General features: G+C 32.4%; 2 protein-coding genes across 2 annotated transcripts; both read left to right on the top strand.

Moving 5' to 3' along the window:
* Nucleotides 1-222: 222 nt before the first annotated feature.
* On the top strand, nt 223-1426 carry LOC132721944 (uncharacterized; the record flags this gene model as incomplete). The annotated part of the gene is made up of 1 exon (XM_060706332.1): nt 223-1426. A coding segment is annotated over one exon (1194 nt), but the record flags the coding sequence as incomplete, so codon positions are not given.
* Nucleotides 1427-3642: 2216 nt separating this feature from the next.
* On the top strand, nt 3643-4284 carry LOC132721945 (uncharacterized). Its single transcript, XM_060706333.1, has one exon. The coding sequence runs from the start codon at nt 3643-3645 to the stop codon at nt 4282-4284; it is 642 nt and encodes a 213-aa protein (XP_060562316.1).
* The last annotated feature ends 18914 nt before the right edge of the window (nt 4285-23198 follow it).

Consider the following 23198-nt stretch of genomic DNA (forward strand, 5'->3'; position numbering starts at 1 on the left):
CATTTGCATTAATTTAAAGGTACATTAGGCATAATATCGTAAGTGAATCCTAATTAGCTAGTCTTTTACCTTTTAAGTCATACTTATAAGTTTTATTTGTGTTTCAGTCTTTTACCAACGAATGTTGGGGAAAAAAACCACTAAAGGTTAAACTGCTTGCATGACTCGTTTTTTTCAAACCCGAAGGCAAGACAGTAAAAGAATGTACAGCTGAAACTAAAGAGTAAAAAAGGCGATCCGCCAAAGCACCAAGAAGAACTTGAGAGGAGAAGAGTTAGAACTTTAACAGAGAAAGGAACAAATATCTACGAAGTTAATAGAAACAAACTTTTCGAAAAAGTTGAACATGTTTGGACACACATTGAGAACTTGATTATAGACAATGACAAGTGTGAACTAAGTGACATAAGAAAATTAGAAGTAGAAATTAAAACAAAATTTCATGAATTTGTTCTAAACAACAACGATTATACCGACTTTTTATCACGTGAGAACACCACGGCATCAAATGAAGATTTAATCAAGAATACTACATACTTTCTAAAATGCAAGAAGATTATCGACACTTTTCTTGAGAAGCTGCGTTCTCAAAAGTTAGACATTATTGAAGTGGCTAGTGCAAGTTATTCAAGTCGTGTTTCAGTTGCGTCGAAGAAGAGAGTTGAAGCAGAGGTACATCAATCTAAATTGTTATTTAAGAAAAAAGAAGCGGAAGTTCTTCGCAAAAAAGCAATGATTAAAGAAGAGTTAGATCGAACTGTAGCTAGAACACTGAGACAAAATACTGAACTTGAAGTAGATCTGGATATTATTAAGTTAGAAAGTGAACATGCAGTTGCGATTAAAGAACTACAAGCATTAGAAGATACATGTAACTACAATGAGGATGGATTTAGTGTTGTCGATAGGAAAGAATTCACGGAACGATACATTGACGAATTACAGGAAACGAGCACTATGCGTACACCGTCACCGCTTAAGCATCAGCATTTTCAACCTACTCCAAAAGTTGACCTGCATCAATACAGTGTTTCAATAGACAAACATAGTGTAAATAATACAGGAGTGTATACCCACATGAACAAGGTAGAGCCTCCTCATCCACAGCAAATATTGACAAGTGATAACATAACACAGCCAAATTGTTATAAACAATATAGTTCTATGTTAAATCCAAATGCAACACCATTTAATGAAAAAGACAATAAAATTATTCATGGTCTTTCCCAATTTCTTCTTAAAAAGGATCTGCAACTAAGTAGACTAACTCATTTTGATGATAAACCCGAAACATTTCTGTCATGGAAGGCAAGCTTTAATAATATTGCCAGCTCTTTAGAGCTCTCTCATCATGAGGAAATTGATCTATTAGTTAAATATCTAGGACCAGAGTCGCGTAAATTCGCAAATAGATAAAAGGCTTCAAAAGGTTTATAAACCCTGAAACAGGCTTCAAAAAATATGGCCCTCGTCTAGAAAAAACCCGCTATGGCGTCCAAAAGACAGTTAAAATCACCCAAGGGGAAAAAAAATTTTTAAACAAACTTTCCTAAAAAATAAACAATAAGGAATTTCATAAACTATAAAAATTTTCTTTTAGACATTCAATGTGAATGCAGCCCTCTACAAGAAAAACCCTCATTTATAACCAACTTCTGTTTATTTCAACTCATGGTCGGGTTTTTAACCCTATTGAAACAAATTTCCCAAAAGGGAAAATACAGGAAAAAGGGGCATGTGGTCTATTTTAAATAAAAAGAGACAATGGTTTTCCCTTATCCCCCCCTTTTTGAAATTCTTTGTGCCCCAAAACAAAAACGTGAAAAAAAGTGAAGCAAAAAAGACCCCTTTTAATTTTGAAAATTACCCAAAAATAAAAGGGCCAAAAGTTTTCGGGCCGAAAACCCAGGAGTTTTTTAAATTTCAGACAAAGTGAAAGGAAATCGTTGCCCTCTTAAATCGGGCCGACCAAATTAAAATTAAATTCTTGTGGGGTTTTCCCTCAAAAAAACCCTTTTTGAAGAAAAAAAGAAAATTTTGGGGGGAAAAGTGGTGCCCTGTTTTAAAAATGTTGTGACCCTACTAACCACACAGCGCGTAACGGGCAGTAGGTACTAAGGGGTGTCATTGTGGAAAGGGACATGCATACCCATGCCCTGGAAAAAAGGGTATGGGGAAATATCGAGATGAGGGCCCGGGGAGGGGGTCTAAAATATGGGAAAGATGTTTCACTAAGTGTCCCTCATTGGGGGGAAAGACTCGTAAAAAGGGGAAATCCTGCAGAAAAAAGTTTTGGGGTAAGTGAAATACACACCTGAAAATGCTAGAAAACAGAAAGTGTATAGAAAATAATAAGACCAGAGAACCGCACCTAGCTACGAAAAAACTTTTTGACTGTTTTCATATTAGAGGAAAAAACTGTTTTCCCTACACTTTATCTTTTGTGGTTTTCCCGGGCCCTGTAAACAAAACTTGGGCCGACATGCGAGTAATCTTTTTAAAGGGTTCCCAAACTCTAGATGGGGAAAAAAATATAAACTCTGCCAAAAGGGGATAGAATGTGTGATATTCCCCAAAAAAAAGTCAGAAAAACCAACTCCGAGGTCGCTTGGGTTATAGTCATTTTTAGCACTTGGGGAGATCAGATTTCCCAGTTGGGCTCAATATTGGATTGGAAAATTCTTATAGGGAGAGACTTGACTGAAGGGCCCCACCAGTTATTTGGGTCAAGGGTTCTGGAACAAAGGGGTTACCATTCGATTTTAAAAAGTTGTCTTTTTGGGGTTGGGGCATAATTTGGGAAGTTTTTTTTGGGCGCATGCACTCGCCAGATTGGTCAAAGTCAAAAAAAACATTCTTATGCAAGAAAGGGAAAAGAACTCTTTAATGAAAGGGCCCTTTTCAAGTTTAAGCTTGAAATAAGAAAATAGTTTTTTATGTTTTTGGGAAAGGGAAAACCCCCCTAAACTCAAAAAGGGAAGGGCTTTTTCCCGGAAAACTCCGTCTTTCAACAGAACAGGAACGATAACAAAAATTTGGGTTTTCAGTTGAGGGTAGGCAGTTTTTTTAAATTGATGGATAAGAGAGATTTAAAAAAGAGAAAAAAGGTTTCTGGACTGCTTTCCCCTCCCCTTCAAACATGTTAAAGGCCCAAAAGCCCAAGCAATAAGGGTACAGGCATGGCAAAGGGCAAAAAAAATTCTGGACCCAAAAAGCCCTTTGTAAAGATCCAAAAAAAGGAAAACTTTGTTTAAATTTTTGGTAAAGTTCCCACAGGGGGAGGGTGCTGAAATAGCCCCCCAACAACACGTCAGGATGAATGTTTGGGAAACCCCCCAATTTTCGGTGTTTTTCAACCCCCAAAACCAAAAAAAGTTAAAGGTGTGTTTGGAAATTTTTCCCCCCATCAAAATCAAGGGAAATTTTTTTAAAAAAGTTTGCCCGATGTCGGTCCAGTTTGGGAAAAAGTCTTCTTGGGGTTCTAAATTTTGTTTTCCCAAAAAAATGGATTGCTATTTAAATGCAAAGGGAGAGCAAATGTTTTAAAAAGGTTTCGTGTGAAAAGAAAGGGGAAACGTGATTTCCTTTGGTTTTTTTTTGTACAAGAACAATGACCCTAGAGACATTTTGATTGAATATAGAATGTGCGTGCATGTGTTTGGTAATTGTGCATCACCAGCTGTTGCTACATATGGATTGCGCAAAGCTGTACAGAATGCTGAAAAGGAAATACAAAAATTTGTATGCAGAAACTTTTACGTAGATGATGCGTTGTCTTCACAACATGATGCCCAACAAGCTATAAACCTAATGAAGAAAACACGGGTAGTGCTGAAAGAAGAAGGAAATATAAGACTGCACAAAATTGCTTCTAACAGCCCTGAAGTAATGTCTGCTTTCAACAAAGAAGATCTTGGAAGCGATTTGAAGACGTTAGATCTCTTTCAGGACACACTTCCCGTACAGCGTAGTTTAGGTGTATCTTGGGATCTAAAGCAGGACAATTTCATTTTCGATGTTGTGATAGAAAATAAACCATTCACATTAAGAGGCGTATTGTCTATGGTAAACAGTATCTTTGATCCTCTTGGTTTTATCGCTCCGATAACTATAACTGGTAAGATTCTTCTTCGAGAAGCAGCGCCACCAGGAGTGGACTGGGATTCCCCTTTGCCACCTGATCATGAAAAGAAGTGGATTAAGTGGAGAGAATCAGTTCAAAACCTACAGACAGTTGCTATTTCCCCGCATTTTTTCAAACAACTTCTTTTAAATTCCCGCTGAAAACCCTCTCAGTGTTCAAACCCTTTTAGACCGCAAACTGAGAAAGCTATCGGGTGCTGTGTCAAAATTTTAGGTTTCAAGAACAAAAAATGGTATTTACCCCCTGTGGTTTTTCCCCCTGGGGGAAAAGCAAAAATTAGCTCCTTTAAAGGGTCATACAATTCCAAGACTGGAGTTATGTGTAGCTGTGCTAGCTGTGGAATTGGCTGAGATTATATCTGCACAGTTGAACATCGCAATATCCTCCATGATATTTTATTCTGACAGCAAAGTCGTTCTTGGCTATTTAAGTAATAAAACAAGAAGATTTTTTACCTATGTAAGCAATCGTATTGAGAGAGTTCTCAATGTTTCTTCTTCTGAACAATGGCGTTATGTACCCACAGAACAAAACCCTGCTGATTTCGCCACAAGATGCCTACCGGTTTGTGAAGAGATAGAGAACAGTGTCTTGGATTAAAGGTCCTGATTTGCTGTATGATGATACTTTGGATACACAAGTCACAAGGCCTACGTCCTTTGAACTTTTGAAAACCTGAAGAAGACTGTGAAATACGTCCTGAAGTTCATGTTTAAGAAAAAAAGTCAATTCTGTGAAAATCCCCTACCAAAAATTTTAGAAAATTTTTTTACCCCGGACCCTCCCTTTAAAAACAGCCTTTTCAGTGTTAAAGAAGGCTTGGCATATGTACAAATCGGTAAGAATTGAAAGGGCAAAACCAAATTTTCGAGAACAGAGAAGCTAACCAAAAATTTTGTTACAAAAAGTACAGAAGAAAGGGATTTGATTCTAAAAAACAAACATTGTCAAAAAACAATTTTATCACTAAAAGGGGAGATTGGGAACTCTCAAATCCCTTTTCCCCTTTAAAACAAAAATGGTGTTTTATGTGTTGGAGGACGTATTGAACCCAAAACTCCCGTGAAAAATGTTTTTTAAACATCCGGTGATTAAAACCAAAGAAAATTTATGTTTGCTTTGTTATGGTGAGGATTTCCATGAAAAATCAAAATCATCAAAAGGGCCCGGGTTAAAACAGAAGCTTTGTTAAAGCAAAAGGAGGTTTTTGGATAAATTTGGTTTTTAAAAGACCTTTTTTTTAAGCAAATATTCATAGATTTTTTGTGATTTGGGAGGAGGGGTTTGAGGCCGATTCTCAAGTCAAAGGATGGCTGATCTACCTGCCGAACGATTAACGCCGAGTGCTCCATTCACTGTTGTAGGGGTAGACACTTTTGGACCATGGAATGTAACGGTAAGGTGGACTTGCAGAGAATAAAAGATGGGCTATACTCTTCACATGTTTAAAGGGACAAGATCCCGTCCAAATAAAGTTGTAGAGGGAAAAGAGTTTTTGTTTATTCAAAAAATGCTTTGAGACTTTTTTGGGGTTTCGGGGTCCAGTGAAAAAAAATTTTTGGGCCGACAGGGGGAAATAACTTTGTTGGAGCCTTTTAGATGATATTAATGGGACGGAATTTGTGTTGAAAACGGTTTAATGATGGGAAAAATTTACGGGAATCCCTTTTATTTATTTGGAAGTTCAAACCCCCACATCGTCAAAACCCTGGGAAAGGGGGGATGGAGAAAAATTAAATTTGGGCTAGCCAGGGGGAATTTTTGATGGAATGCTGCCCAAAGGAATCATGCTCATAAACCCAAAATCACGAGGTGCTGTGTACATTTATGTGTGAGGTATGTGCTATTATAAACTCGCGTCCTATTCACCCAATCTCATCAGACCCGGAGAAACCAGAAATGCTCACGCCTAATGCTCTTCTAACACAGAAGGTAGAACCTTTGACTGGATTAGACAGGTCTTTGAATATGAAGGATATTTACAAGTCGCAATGGAAATATGTGCAAGTTTTATCTAATTCGTTTTGGAAACAGTGGAAAAATGGTTACATTCAAACTTTAAAAACGTAAAAAAGTGGGTTGGGGCGTACAAACCAAACTAAAAAATTTGGGGATGTAGTCCTTTTTGAAAGATGCTGAATGAGACCGTAATCAAATGGGCCCGTGGGAAATTTTGTTAAGGTTTACCTAGTGAAAGTTGACAATCAAGTTTGTTCCTTTTAAGTTTTGCGGGAAATGAAAAATGGAAAAAAGCGTTAATTAAAGTGCGACCAATAACAGAATTAGTGCTCCTAATTGAATAAATTAGTAAATTTAATTTGGGAAATTTTTAAAAAAACCAGTGTGGTAGTCAAAAGCTTAACTCTGAAAAATTGGGTTTTTGTAGAAAGGTAATTTTTTTTAGAACAAGCAAACCATAATACATATTTGGGATATTTTTAAATAAGCTAAACCAAATTTAATTGTCAAAGGTTGGATTTTCAATTTCTAAAAAGCTATGGGTTAAAGTAATTATTAGTCAAAAGCGTTTAATAAATTTTTTTTTAATTATGTTATTTTCTTTTCTTTTTGGTGGGTAAATTTGGGTTTTGATTTTGCAAAACAATTTGTTTGAAATGCATCTAGAAACTTATGGAAATTTTCCCTTTTTTTGAATGTGGGATTGGCATACCAGACGGGGAGTGTTTTTAATCAGAACATTAAGCAAAAGTTTACAGTCGAATTAAACCCTTTTGGGTTTCCCCATTTTTTCTAGTATGTTTTGGGTTTTTTGTAAAATTTTTTTTTTTCGGTGTTTTATATCTTTTTTTGGTTTTTTGTAAAAGTTTTGGCTCCCCCAATTTCACGAAAATTTCAAAAAGGGGGAAATTTTGTCTTAAAAGCCCCCACAGTGTAAAATTTTATGGGGTTGAATAAAGATAGAAATTTTCCCATTATCTTTGTATTTAAAATTTTTGTTAAATTTTATGGATTTTTTTTAAGCATTGAAAAATTCTTGGGAGAAAATAAGGTCACTAGTTTTTGCGAAATTTTTGTTATTCGCACCCAAATGCATTTTTTGAACCCCTTTTTTTTTTTGTAAGATTACAAGGACTGTTTAACTGAAAAAGCTTAAAGGGTTTTTTTCAAATAGGGGAATTTTTTAAAGTATTTTGTAAAAATTCCTTTTTTTGAATTGGGGGGGTTTTTAAAGTAAACGCTTTTTTTAATACGTAACAAAAGGGGGACTGTTCTTTTTGAAAATTCACATTGTCAATTAATAAATTAAAGGGACATTAGCATAATATCATAAAATGTAATCCTAAAATTTGCTAGTCTTTTTCCTTTTAAATCATACTTAAAATGTTTATTTTTTTCAGTCTTTTACCATACGAATGTTGGGGGAAACAACCCCATTAAAAGGGTTTAAAAGCTTTTCAGACTCGTTTTTTTCTAAAAACCCAAGGCAAGAAAAAAAAGGGAAGTGGCAGCTTTTTCAAAATTTTAGGGGCGTCCCCCAAATTTGAAAACTTTTTGGAAGGGAAAAAGGGAAAAATTTTTAAAAAAACAAAAATTAAATTTAATAGAAAAAAATTTCCAAAAAGAACATTTTTTTGGCCCTTTAAAACCTTTTTTGACTCCCCAAATTGTATCATAAGAAAATTTTTAAAATTGTTAAAAAAATTTGAATTTTTTTTAAACAAAAGAAACCCCTTTTTATCCCTAAAAGGCTAAATAAAAATTTTCAAGAACTCATTTTAAAAAACCCAAAGATTTCCCTTTTTTGGAAACTCGTTAAAAAGGAGGGAAATTTGGACAAGTTTTTTCGTCGTTTTTCAGGCCTCGAAAAGATAATTAAGCAGAGGACACTCAATCTTTAAATTGTTAAATTTAAAAAAAAAAACGGGAAATTTCGAAAAAACATTTTAAAAAAGTTAATTTGAATTCAGAAATTTAAAAAATAAAACTTTAATTTTAATAGATTGGAAATTTTTAATTAAAAAGGGAAACTTCCTTTAAGAAACCAAACCCTTTGAAGGGAAAATTTAACTTTTCTAGGTTTTTTTGGTTTTTTTTTCGTTTTTAAAAAAAATTTTCAAACGGAAGTTTAATTTTAAAAATTTCCCGGAAAAAGAACCAGTCGGAAAAACCCTCCCCTTTTAAAAAACCCCAAAACTTTTTTAACCCTTAAATTTAAACCGCACCCCAAAATGTTCCAATTTTGAAAACTGTTTAAAAAATTCCAGGGAAATTAACCCCCAAACCGGTAAGTCCCTCCAAAAGGAAAAAATTTACAAGGTAAATTCAAGAAATTTTTATTTCCAAAAAAATTCCCTTTTAAATAAAGAAACCCTTTAAAAAAAAAAACGCAACAAAAGATTATTTTGTAATTTCCTTAAAAAATTTAACCCGTTTTAACTTTTTTTTTGGAGATTTAAAAAACTTTCTTAAAACCCCAATTTAATTATTGGGTCTTTAACCTTTTAACAGGAAAAATCTTTGAAATTTTAGCAAAATTTGCTAAATTCGAAAAAAAGGGCATAAAGGTTTAAAACTTTAAAACCCTTGAAAATTAAAGAAAATATTTGGGGGTTTTTCCCCAAAACTTAATCCTAGGTAAGAACAAATTTTTAAACTTCCGAAAAAATAAGGAATTTCAAATAAATTTAAAGGTTTAAAAACAATTTATAAAATACCTTTTAAAACAAAAGACCACATTTTGCCAATTCCGGGTTTAAAAACCCATTGTAAAAAACTCCCTTTTCCCAGGAAAAAAAAGGGGATTTGCATTACAAAAAAAATTGTTTTACCCCCTTTGGATTTTTGTTTAAATTTTAAAAATTTTTAACAAAAACGCCCCGAAAAATTTGCAACCCAAAAAGCGGGAATTTTGGGAAAAGGGTTTTTTAAAAAAAAAAATCCTTGGGTTTTTATTTGGGCCTCAATTAAAATTCCTTTTAAGGGGTTTCCCCCAAAAAAAGTTTTTAAGAAAGGGGAAAATATTGGGGGGTTTTTGTCCCTTTTTTGTTTTTCCCAAAATAACTTTTTCTTTTTATTGTGGAAGGGGGTTAATCCCCCAAAAAAATTTGGGGAAAAAAAATGGCGGGGGGGCCAAATGGCAATTTTCGGGTAATGTAACCCCCACCCGTTAAATCAAAAGGGGAAATTTCCGGCCAAAAAAAAAACAGTTTTTTAAATTTAAACAACCCTTGAAGGGGTGCAAAAAGGGGGGCTTTGTTTTTAATAATGAACCCAAAAAAGGGTTAAACAAAAAAAATTTTTTCTGTTTTAAAAATTGGGAAAAATTTTATCAGTTTATCCCTTGTTTATCCGGCCTTTCAAAATTGGGGAAAAGGGGAATAAAAAAAGGTTTATTTCCGTTGGGGAAAAAAATTTTTGGGGGATAAAATTTTATACCTTAAAAACAAAAAAAACATTTAAAGGTTTTGAAAATTGGGAAAAATCAGGGTTTGTTGGAACTCAAATTTGTATTATATTCCCTTCTTAAAAGGTAAAAAACTTAAATGGCCCCAAGTTAATTTTCGTTTAACAAAATTTAAATTGTAAAGTTTTTTTTTCAAAAGGTGTTTGTTTTCCAATTTACTAGTTTTTTGGTTTTTGAAAGAACAAAAATTATTTGGGAAATAGGTTTTTAAGAAAACCTTTTTTTAATTAAAAAAATATTTTGGTGTTTGGGTACCACCATAATTAAAGGAAAATTATTTCAAACCTTTTAAACCAGGAAAGAAACAAAGGGCTTAAAAATGGCATTTTTTTGTTATAGAAATTAAAAAACCAAAATTTCCCATTGCTTTCCATCCCATTAAACAATTTTTTCCCAAAAAGGGAGAAGGAATATAAAACGGGCCAAAACAAAAATTGGACACCTTCTTTTGGGAAAAAGTTAGTGATTTAAAAAAAAGGGGCCTTTTTTTTTTTATGGCAAAATTTTAACCCACTTAAACTCCCAAATGGGGAATTTTTGAAATTTTTGGTTTTAATCCCCAAAAACCCCAAAAAAAATTTTAAAAAGGGGGGTTTAAATTTTTTGGGGTTTTTTTTATTTGGCATTTCCGATTTTGCATTTTTGGGGGGCCTGTTTTTAAAAATAGAGTTAAATGGGAAAAAGATAGAAAGGGAAAACCTTTCTTAAAAGGTTTAATTTTCTTTTTTTAAAAAATAACCCCGAACATTTTTTGAAAAAAATTGGGGTACATTTTTTTAATTTCCCCCGCTTTTCATTGGAAAGTGGAAATCTGGGAAAAAAATTTTACAGGGAAAAAAAATTTTTTGGTTTTTTCCCCCAGTTAAAAATAAATAATTTAAAAAACACCGGGGGGCCGAAAAAGGGGGAAAAAATTTTAAGCGAAAAAGGCCAAATAAAATTTTTTCAAAAAGAAATTAAAGGGGATTTTTAACCCGGGCCTTTAAAATTTTCCCCTCAGGGTAAAAATTTGTTTCTTTGGGATCTAAAAAACTTTTTATGTTTGATTAAAAAATTAAACCCCAAAATTTGGGAAAATTTCAGGAAAAATAAAAGTTTTATGTCGGTAAAACCCCTGGTAAGAACTTTTTCCCCCAAAGGAACAAAATGGGGTAGTTCCCGCCAAACAAGAAAAATTTAATTAAAAAATCCAAAAAAACCCAAAAAGACAATTGCTTTTGCCATGAAAACAAAAATTCTTATTCAATTAAACTCTTTTAAAATTTTTTCCTTAACGTTTAGAAAATATTTGGTTGGGAAAGGTTAAAAGGAAAAAAAAGGGAAAAACCCTTGGTTTCTTAAGAACAAATTTAAAAATCCTTAAAAAAACCTACAATTAAAACCGGTAAGAGCCGTTAAAAAAGCAACATTCTGAAGGGCCATTGGCCATTCACTTATGTTCCTATTTTAAGTAAATTTGTTGAAAAAGTTCTTTAAAAGTGATCACAGGAAACAGTTTTTATGTACAGACAGACGGACTGAAGGACACTCTAAAGTTATCTTTTAAACATCCCTGTTATCAAAATATAAAATTGTTAAAATCCTATGATGATTGAAGAAGTTGGAGTAAAAATTCTCAAAAAAAAAGAATCTAAGTTCAAAAGGGGCATAATTCTGGAAATAGTCTTGCTAGAGTATTGAACACTCACAAATGTTGAGTGATAATAAGAAACATTTATATGAAGTTTGAAATAGATACATTCAGAAAAAGAAGTTATTAAAAAAAACAATGCTTTTTCATGAAAATTTTAAGTTCAAGGGAGGTAATTCTGATAAATTTTGTGCTAGAGTTGTAAACCTTGTCACATATGATGTGGTTGATTACAAGCAACTTATATTTAAAGTTTGAAGAAAATACCTTAAGAAATAAAGAACTTACAGTGAAAAAACTTTAAAACTAGAATCAGAAATCTTGAAATTCAGTCTATTTGTTGCCATAGCAACCAGAATTTTCAACATAGGAAAATAAGAAAAGGATGTGCATAATTTCCATACTGCCATATACCCATATGTCAAGTTTCATAAACATATTTTCAGTACTTTTTGTGTTATCACTGGATCCAGGTTATGTGTAAAATTTGCCATATTTTCAGTCTATTTGTTGCCATAGCAACAAGAATTTTCAACATAGGAAGAAAAGAAAAAGACGTGCATAATCTCCATACTGCCATCTATCCATATATCAAGTTTCATAAAAATATTTTCAGTACTTTTTGCGTTATTGCGGGATCCAGGTTATGTGTAAAATTTGCCATATTTTCAGTCTATTTGTTGCCATAGCAATCAGAATTTTCATCATAGGAAGAAAAGAAAAAGACGTGCATAATCTCCATACTGCCATCTATCCATATATCAAGTTTCATTAAAATATTTTCAGTACTTTTTGTGTTATCGCGGGATCCAGTTTTGTGGACGGACGGACTGACGGACGGACAAACTGACGGACAGACGGACGGAGGGTAAACCTAAAGTCCCCTCCGGTAAACCGGTATGGGACTAAAAATAAAGATAATTCGCAGAATGGTGAAAAGGCAAGATACAGTGCGGGATCTAAAGACGATGGAGATTACATGTATATAACCATTTGTAACCATTCATTCATGTTAAAGTGTTGTTATTTTTTAAAAATTCATCATAATAAAGAAATATATATGTCGACCTTTCAGCTTAAGTTGAAAAATAGTTTAGACTGTGCCAAAACATTCAAAATAGATGCAAGATGTGTGGTTTTAAGCGGGGTGTTTACGAGCGGCTAAAAGTACAATTTTTTAATTACATTTCACGCTATATAGATCTGAAGAAGATATCTGAACAATCTTATTTTTAAGTACGGTTACATATAATCTAAAACAGCAACATTTTGAATTTATAGTACAATGTCCCGAGTGAACCTTACTGATTGTCAACATACGAGCTAATGACGTGATCTCGTTTTTGTCTGTTTAAACAACCTATTTCAAGCTCTGCCTTTGTATTTGTCTTTTTTCATTTTAAAAAAGAACAAGCTGTGAGAGAATGTTTATTGAACGTAAAATGTAATTTACAATAAGCCATCACAAAAGGTGAAAGATGTAAGAAAATACCCTTCTTGAAAAAATGCAACTTAGTAAATTATGTCAATTTGTGAGCAATCGTTTAATCCGTTTGCTTTATAGAGCCTCTTAAATATAATAAATTGATGACTTGATCACATAATATTTTGTACATAAATATTAGTCTACCGACAATTCAATCTGTTTTAAAAGAAGCAAATTAGTCTTGCCATGTTAAACTATCATTGCCATCATTACTATAACAGTGATTTGCTAAATCAGCGGCCCTGAAATTACTCTTTATTTTTTGTATATCAGATATACTATTCCTTAAATAGAATGAATGATTTATTAGATTACATTACATATGGTAATAGGAGTTGTTTCTTGATAAAATCTCATTTATTAGATTGCTTCTAAAAAAGGAAATAAATCGCTTAGCTTCGAAGATCTTTGACACCAGCGTTTAGTAATACAGTGACATTATGGTAATGGAGTTCACTCGATTATTTCATTTTCATTTTATCTCTATTTATGTTCTGGTACACCTAAAATGGTCATATTATTTAACATTGATGCTGTAGGTCCGTTATCCCCTGAGAGCGTATTCCCGCCAACACCGTATATAAACACCCGCCCAAACGTTCGTCTTCTGCAACGCATGCTGGAGCTAAGCGTTCATTTGGACTTCTCCAAACCCTAGCCCGTCTGTCCGTGAAGTCCACATAAAATCTTGACTCTTCAGTGAAGAGGACCTGGGTCCAATCATTAACTGTCCATGTTACATGAGTCTGCACCCATTGCAAACGCTCTTCAATATGGCGTTGTGTCAAAGAAATCCGTAACCTCAGCCCAGCATCATGCAACCTGTTTCTAAAGTTTGTGTGCTTACACGCACACCAGTTGCATTCTAGAAGTCGTTACGTAAGGTCGTAGCGTTTTTCGAGAATCGTTGGCGCCTGGCCTGAAGGACAATAAATCGGCTCCGGGCTTGAGTCCTGGAACGTTCCCGGCCTCCGGCATGGCCCTGCAAGACATTTCCAGTCATTTGGAATCGGTTCCACACCCTTGAGACAACGCTCTGGGATGCCCAAGGACATGGTCAACGTGCCTTTGTGAACGGCCAGCCTCCAACGTTCCAATACCCCTGTTCATCTCATCTTCACTAAGACGACGTTTAAACTGTTGATTTGCCATAGTTTGTTAATTTCGAACACAGCTTTACAATAAAACGAGAGAAGTCTTGCTACTTGTACACATTTAAGTGAAAGCACATGGCCATAAAACATCAAATTTCCATGGGTATGCTTTTCCACGTGCTTATCTTGGAAGGAGTACATGACAAATTGATACCTTAAGTGCACATTTATTAGGTCCCCGTACAGGCGTATCGTTAGCGGAAATATGATTTTAATATGATGATAATAAGACTGAAATATGCAATGACAAAAAGGTGATCCTTAGCAAATTTTGAGTAGTATGTTATTTTTACATTTGTAAGTAAAGAAGACATACTATGTAAGGATCCAATAACTTACTGTGTTACACAATTTATTTGTTCCGTCAAACCGTCAATAATGACTTAATTACTTTGCTTATTTGTATCAAATATTAAAGTGAGACGAGGTCATCACGTCAAGTGTGCATTAAGAGCTAATTACTTACTTATGTAAAAGTAATCAATACAGAAGACTGAGTACATAATTATCGTTACTGATTTATTATGCGCGACTGTTTCTACAGACATAGCTGATTAAATTAACACTGTCTAAACAAAGAATAACTTGACTTACCGGAGCTACTTTATCGTTAAAGGTACACCACCATTATAATAAAATGTTAGCCCTATAGAACGTATGTCAAAGCGTTTATGTTAGTTTGCAATACACAAACATAAGTATTTTTTATGAAATTCAGACGGAGTTTTGCAATATAATGTTGTTTTTTTTGTTTTGTTGCTTTTGTGTGTGATTTTTTTAATCCCATAGAGTCATTCTCTTCTATAATACGAACTGATATTATCAAAAACAATTTCTATAGCAAAAAACATGCACGAAAATGCTTATGAAAAATATTGGGGGAATATCAAGAAATGCAATAAAAATCTTTTCCTCGTGGCTTTTCAAAAACATTAAAGTGTTACGTAAATGTTATCCGTTTCATGTTGCATGCAAAATATAGAAGGAGCCTCTGCATGGGCAGAAAATTGTCATTCATAAACAAAAATATAACACAGGAATTTGTTATATTGTTATATAGTGATGTCATAATGTGCTTTTGCATACTTTATAATTAACATTTTAAAAAGTTTATTTAATATTGCTATAACTTTCAAAAGCTTGCCAATGGATCAATCTCAAGAACAAGAGATGTTTCAATATAAATCGTTCAAGCACTAAATTAGTTTGGATTGTTTTGCTCAGAGGTATCGATTTCAGTGGTTAATTCGTGTTAGTTGGAAATAAAGTAGAAGTTTTTCCTGCTTCCGTAAAAATGCTCTAGGAATTAGTCTGATGACGTGAGCGATTAGGTTCTAATTAATTTAATCAGTGTTGACATCAGACGGATGGAATGTGTTGACAGGATATTGGCAACAAAACTGATATATGGTGATGATACAAGCAAAATGCCATTCATATTCGTTACTTTTTGTCTTAATTAGTTTTGTTTGTTTGTTTGTTTGTTTCATTTTACGCCTTTTCCCAACGGTATTTCAGTCATATAGGCGGGTAGTTTCCTAACCATGTTTCCTGGAGAGTTACACCAGTACAAGATTACCTTCCTCCGCGCTAAAATACCAAAGCATCTCCCGGGGATCGAACCCATGCCAGAGAGGTAACTGGATTAGAAAAAAAAATCTGAAAACAAATTGATCCCTCGGAAGCATTAATCACAACAAAATTACAAGATAATTGCAGACTCGGTTTGATTGAGTTTGTACATGAGGGAAAATGAATACGTGCAACATCCCTCACGCCCCCTCATCGAATCTAACCCCTCGACCACGGAGGCGGTTGTCTTATAATTGGAAGTGAAAAAAATAGATCTTGTATAAAATGTTGACTTTAAATATATTCTTTATTCGTAACGAAATTGTCAGTTTGATTTAAATTTGAGTCACGCGTGTCTAGAATGGCAATTCATTGTTAGATGAACACATTTGTTGTTTTTGATAACAATTTAAGACGTTTCTAAAGATGTGATTAGTTATTTATGTGAATAGAGTGTTTACTCACACTGCCTCGGAGACAAAGCGATAACTATATTATATAACCGCAAATAAATAAAAAGAACAGTAGTAAAACTTTTAAAAGTACATAGTCAAAAAAGCATCCTTGTAAAAGGATATCACTTGCTGGCAACATTATATTATACCCATTCGATCAATGAAGACCTAAACTGGTCCCTTTCCAAAATTCCATTTTGTTTAGTTCCGCCCATTGTTTTCTCGTTTAAGGCACACGCTTTCTATAACATTGAAGCATGTCGCTTTTCATGGATTAATACAAACGTGTCACATAGAAGGTTCCATAATAACCGCCGTATGAACACATCTGCGGATGTTTCTAAATTCAAAAGTTCAACACTTTCATGTTTAATTGTATAATTCTGCTTAAGCCCGTGCTAAGGGGCGTGAATTGGCAGTACAGTTCACGAACTGGCTCAATCAAACCGGGCCTGCAACATTTTCAATTCGGTTGTTTTTTACTTTCTTATAGGGTTCTTATTTTTCTAATTAGTCACTTTTTTAAGAAGAAGGGATACATGAAAATATATTCAAATGTGCAAACATAGCAATATTCAAATTCCGTAAAAGAAAAACAAAGTTTAAAAAAATGGATATTAAACAGCCTATTTTCAAACCTGCACTTGATACCTTTTCAAAAGAAACAAAAATGTTTCTATAAGAAACAAAAATGTTTTAATGTTTACTTGACAATTTGTTAAAGCTATTTCAACTTCAAATAAATGAAACAAGCTTTGATAACAATTGATTAAAGTACTCCATAATATTTTCAATTTGTTTAACATTTCAATATAGGTGGGGAATATTGTTACATGCTCTTGTAAAATTCTAAAGTTTATTCAAAGCCTAAGTAATTAAATTAAGGATTGATTGCAGTGTTGCATTGAACATCGGGTTTTGTATTTTTTACAATGAGCACATTTTGTGTACCTATTGTATATTTATAATTCTAGTTTATAAAGTAGTATTGATTTAACTAACTTTGATGTGTAATATCCTATGAATTACTGTATTTAAGAATATTTATAACATTAATTCTAGAAAGGCAACACGTGAAGGACATAATGCATACTATAGCTTGTTTTTTAAAATTACACCAGTAATAAGTATTGTGCAAATTTACAAATAAATTAATAACAAAACTGATTACGGAAAACAATGAAGAAATAAGAAATACGAAAGATATACTCAATTTTCAAAAAGATTTTTACGAAAAATTATATACAGAAAATTCAAATATAGATGAAACTCCTATAAAAGACATTATAGGGGAAAATGAAAATAAATTAACTGAACTTGATTCTCAAATGTTAGAGGGCGAATTGACAATTGATGAGTTAAATATTGCTTTAAGCAACATGAAAAATGGTAAAAGTCCAGGTTTAGACGGATATACAGTTGAATTTTTTAAATTTTTCTGGAAAGATCTCTCAATTTTTGTTTTAAAAGCTCTTAACGTTGGCTACTTTAATGATAGTTTATCTGGCACTCAGAAACAAGGAGTTATAACGTGTCTGCCTAAACCGAATAAAGGTAGATTTTTTATGAAGTATTGGCGCCCAATAACACTTTTAAATGTAATTTATAACATGGCTCCTGCTGCTTTAGCAAACAGACTGAAAAGAGTTTTAAACAACATTATTTGCCAAGATCAAAAAGGGTTTATCTCAGGAAGGTGTATAAGTGAAAATATCAGAACGATATACCAGGTCTTTTACTATCTATAGATTTTCAGCAAGCTTTCGATTCAGTTTCTTGGAAGTTTATTCAGAAAACTTTAGATTATTTTAATGTTGGTCCCTCTTTCAAAAAATGGATAAATCTATTCCAAAATGGGTCAGAAACCTGTATCATACAAAATGGTCATTTATCAGATTTCTTTAAAGTTAAACGTGGTTGTAGACAGGGAGATCCAATTTCACCATATATCTTTATCTTATGTGCGGAAGTTTTGGGTTCAATGATTAGGAAAAATAATAATATTACTGGCATATCGATTTACAATAAAGAATATAAGTTAAGTCAGTATGCAGATGACACACAGCTGTTTTTAGATGGAACTGAGAAATCATTAGAAAATTGCCTAAACACGCTTGATAAATTTTATGCTATTTCTGGTTTAAAGATAAATACTGAAAAAACAAGGGCATTTTGGATAGGGTCGAGAAGAAATTCAAATATTAAATTATGTCAACAGATTGAATTAGACTGGTCTAAATCACCAATAAAAATATTAGGAGTAATATTTTCCGCAGACGTTGAGGACATTTGGGATTTAAACGGACATGAAATTCTTAAGAAATGTGAAAAATTAATAAATGTATGGTCTAAGCGTAATTTAACTCTTTTTGGAAGAGTCACAATTATAAAATCTTTGATTATTTCAAAATTTGTACATTTGTTTATGTCATTGCCAAATCCTTCAGAAGATTTCATTAAACAAATAGAAAGATTATTATACCGGTTTTTATGGAAAAAAGGTCCAGATAAGATTAAAATATCAGTTATAGATAAAAATATAGAGGCAGGTGGTATTAAAATGTTAATGTTAGAGCCTTTATGAACAGTTTAAAGTTAAGTTGGATCAAACGTCTATTGAACGAAAATGGCGAATCTTGGGTTACCCTCTCTCGTTTGAATATAACCAAAGTGGTAAAACTTGGTCCTGGTTATGCATCAGTTATATCTGAAGAACTTTCAAATATTTTCTGGAAACAAGTGTTGAAAACATGGACTTACTTTTGCAAAAAAGTGAACATAGAAAGTATCGAAGATATATTATATTCACCATTATGGTTTAACACTAGATTCCGTAATACTAATTTATTTTTTTAACAATTGGATACATCACAATATAATATCTATTATTGATTTATATGACAATGACGGTAATATTTACAGTATTCAAAAATTGAAAGATATATATAAGATAAGAGGCACATTTTTAGATATTCAATAAGTCATTGAGTCCATCCCTTTTTTATGGAGAGAAAAAATTAGGAACAGTAAAGATAAAGTATTTTTATACAAGCAAAACATTTCATTAAATCCCTATCTTAAATGTGTTATACATAACACTAAGGGTTGCAGATTCTTTTATGGTATCCTTATTGACGCTGACAATTTAGTTGTTCCTAACAAATGGGTAAATTCTGTAGGACCTATATCACAGAAGGAGTTTTTAAATTATTGTACAAGCTTAAATACTGTGAAAGAAATAAAGTTGAAAGATTTTCAATATAAGATTAATCAAAAAATTCTTGTGACAAATACATTTTTACATCGAATAGATATTAGAGATAATGATTTATGCTCATATTGTAACATTGATAGAGAAACGATTGAACATTTATTCTATCAATGCCCGTATACCAATACTGTATTTTTCTTTTAGAATTGAAAGACTGGCTTAGAGATAAGTGTTTTGTCGAATTTGATACATGAAAGGCATACTGTTCTCGTATTATGGAAAACATTCTATTTTGAATTTTGTAACATTATTAGCAAAATACTATGTTTATAAAACAAAATTTAGAGAAAACTGTCAAAATTACTTAAATATAAATACGTTTTTAATATACTTAAAAATGAAATTAAAAAATCAAGAACACATAGCTTTTTTTAAATGGAGATGTAATTTCTTTTCATAATTTGTGGCAAAATATTATTCAAAAATTATCCCTTGATAATGAGTAACCTTATATTTTATATCAGCATACCGATAAGGAAATTATAACAACATAAAAGATTTTTAAAATATAATCAGACAACCTAAATGAGAAACGTACATACAGGCCTCTATACGAACAATGTTGTTGTTTTGTTTGTTTGTTTTTGTTTTGTTTGTTTTCAATGTGAATTTACATTAATATATATCTTTTCTCATATATAAGTTAGAAACAAATACTTATGTGTACTTGATTATATCTATTATATCTATTAATCTTGTTGCATTATTATGTAGCATGTCATAATTCTATAGCCCATGCATGAATTATTATAATTTACAATTTACATAATTATGTTGTCCTTGTCATATTGTGTATATATTGTTTGTTAGAAAACTTGTAAGGTAAAATAGCGGATGGATCCCCGACCCTATTTTACCTATGACGGGGACAATAAACGAAGTAACCTGTTGGGCTTCAAAAATAAATAGAAAAGAAAAAAGAAAAAAAAAGTATTGTGCAAAATAATGAAATTAAAATAGAATTATTACTGAATACTTATGCATATTTGTAAAATATATAACACATTTCATAGGATTACGCTTGATAAACGGTTTACTGTAAAGGTAAAATGGGTGTTAAATTGTTTTATCTAAGCATATAAGAGAATAACAAAACCTGTTGCTTGCCATTATAAGAAATTCTTCTATCATATTTATTCATTCTACATTTCATATTTCTTCTTTATACCCTTTTATTTATTTACAGACATACATACATTTTAACAGCTTTAGACGGAGGCTTAGAATTTCGCTTTATAATCCCGCCTCTATTATAACAGCACGCGACATTATGACAATAACAAGCCAGTATATATCCTGTATATATCCGTTCATTTTCCGTTAACAAGTTTACTGGAGTTTGGATCGATATCGCACTGGATAATAACACGATAAAAGAGTCGTTAATCCGATAAAAAATCCGAGTGATTTTGTCATAATCAAGTATTACCTTTTTAGGATACATGCTCGAAGAAAGTATTCACCGTTACAAAGATAAATTTATCAAAGCACAATGCAAGACAAGAATGAACAGAATCAAATCTGGAAAAGAATTAACAAAAAATGCCATTTAGTTTCATGCTAAACTGGAAAATTGTGCGATTATAATTTGCAAAGTAAAATGACAGCAGGCAATCCAATTACAGCCAAGATTTTCCCTAAAAATTTATAACCATTAATTTTTCTTGTAAGCAGCAAAATACTCGTATATGTTAAAATGTTCTTTTGAGCAACTAAATATAGGCTAGAATATTCTGTTAGCTATTAAAATATGTTTGAATAGTCTTGTTTAAAACTAAATATATGATAAATATTCTTGACAACAATAAAATATGTATAAATGTTCTTGTTTGAAACTCAATATCTGTTTGCATATGTTGTTGTGGCAAAATTCTTGTATGTTTTTTTCTACATAAACTGACATGACATGAGCATGACATGAATTTGGACATGAACATGTCATGTCATGTTATGTAGAAAAAACATACAATAATACATCACAGAGCATAACATAATATCTGTTCTAAATGTTTTGTTTTCCTCCGACCTATCTGTAAAATTTCCTGTTCTACCTTGAACTACTGATTAAAACAATTTATACTTCACTTTTGAATTGATTATTCAGATATGAAAGTATCTCCTAGTGAATTTGTGAAGCAAGTACATAAACGAAAGTCAACAATCGTTGATGTCTGTTTTAATGAACGCTCTTGCTTCACCCTTGCAATATTGTCCTAGTTTAGAGTTAATACTGAACCACTTCTTCCAAAGATTTTTTCTCAAACCGTACATCTAATGATAATCTGAAGTCAAGTCAAGCTTAGTTTATGCTCATTATTGCTAAGGTACCAGTCTGAATATTGTCTGAATATATCATTATCACTAAAGATCATGTCTTTCTTTTGTTGTCTTGTTTATGCAAACATGCTTTATTATAAAATATGATAAACAAGATCAACAAGGAAAGGCGGCGTTCAATGAACGCAACCCCCATATGACCCAGCAACAAGAACCAATGGTAAGGAGCCCAGGCGGACCCCAAACAAAAACAGGACAGGGCAAAGACAGAGCACGGACAGGTTAATCATTAAATGATAAATAATTTATAACTGATTAGGAATTCAAAGAAAATAATAATAGGCCCACAAAGGGGAAGGGGACAGGAGACCGGGGGACGGGGGGTTTAATCAAAGAAATAAAATCTAGAGGCAATGGAGAAGATACTTATATACCATCAATATAATGTAGGACCTGCCTGATTTGTCTTTAGTCTACTTTATAAGTACCGAGATAATTCTCCTTTTCGTTCCCAGACTATCGTCACCTCTAGTACAGTTACGGTTTTAATTTAATAGGAGTTAACCCATTATTGAACTGAGGTGACAATTATAGTCACAAATAATTTATCACAACAATATTCTCTTATTATAACAACAAATGGTGTATTATAGTATACATGGAATATAGTATATGTTAAAATATATAGACATTTAATATCATATTTAAAATAAAATGGCATGCAAAATTATCATTCTTTACAAAGCGTGTATATTCTAAGAGGAAATATTTGATTAGGCAATACTTCTTCATTAAATTGATAAGTCTTTTATGTTGTTATTTTCCTAGAACTTTATCGATCAAAACTGCAGTGAACTGGTTAACAGATAAAACGACATTTTTGTTGTATTAATGACGCCTCGTGATGGGATCAGCCAACAACTACTGAACTATGGAGTGCACCGATAATAGATATATGGTCGTTCTTATTTAATGCCCGTACCATCAAGATGGACGATGTGACTTTAGAAAAGTAGGTTATAAATACAAGTGAGAAAATGCTGGTAAATATTAAGAGACAAACAGTTGGTAGTCTGCTTAAAATAAATCTGGTTGGATAAGATAATTTCCTGTGTTATATTATGATTTACATGTATGAAATAACCCTTTTGTTCTTGTTTATTATCCTCATAATACAGCTTACAGATAAATAACTTTATTTTATACTAAAACCTTGAGATTCAATAAATAGATATCGTTTGTTAATATACCTACACCGGAATTAAGAATATTTGGGTTTTCCCAGCTAATCCGTAGGTACAAACAAACTTTTCCGAAAAGAAACGAACGTGCAACGCGAAGCTATAACGGTTAAAGTTAGTTTGTACCTACATATTAGCTGGGACAAAACCCACAATGCCGAGTTCCAGATAACGTCTATTTGTACAAATATATTACTTATCCTTTTCACAAATATTCCAGTAATGCCAGCATTTATATTACTAAAACGGTTTACCTTTGATTATATTATAAACAGTTTAATTTAAAATCGGTTCCCTATATGCAGAAAAGAAATCTTGCAACATAAAACGTTTTGTGAATATTTGTAAATGATGTTATTAAATTTAAAATCCTTGTCTCTTTTATTAAACATGTCTAAATAACATATTCCAGCACGTGATGAGACAATAAAGGTTGTTTAGAGAACACAGGGCGTAACTAATATTGTATATTTAATGTCCAGTTACAAAACAACATTTTCTGTATTGTGTGAGTAGTGAATTGTTTCTTGAATTCGCAAAATG

This window comes from Ruditapes philippinarum, unplaced genomic scaffold (genome assembly GCF_026571515.1).
Source record: "Ruditapes philippinarum isolate M1 unplaced genomic scaffold, ASM2657151v2 ctg14034_1_1_1_1, whole genome shotgun sequence".
NCBI classification, from domain to species: domain Eukaryota; kingdom Metazoa; phylum Mollusca; class Bivalvia; order Venerida; family Veneridae; genus Ruditapes; species Ruditapes philippinarum.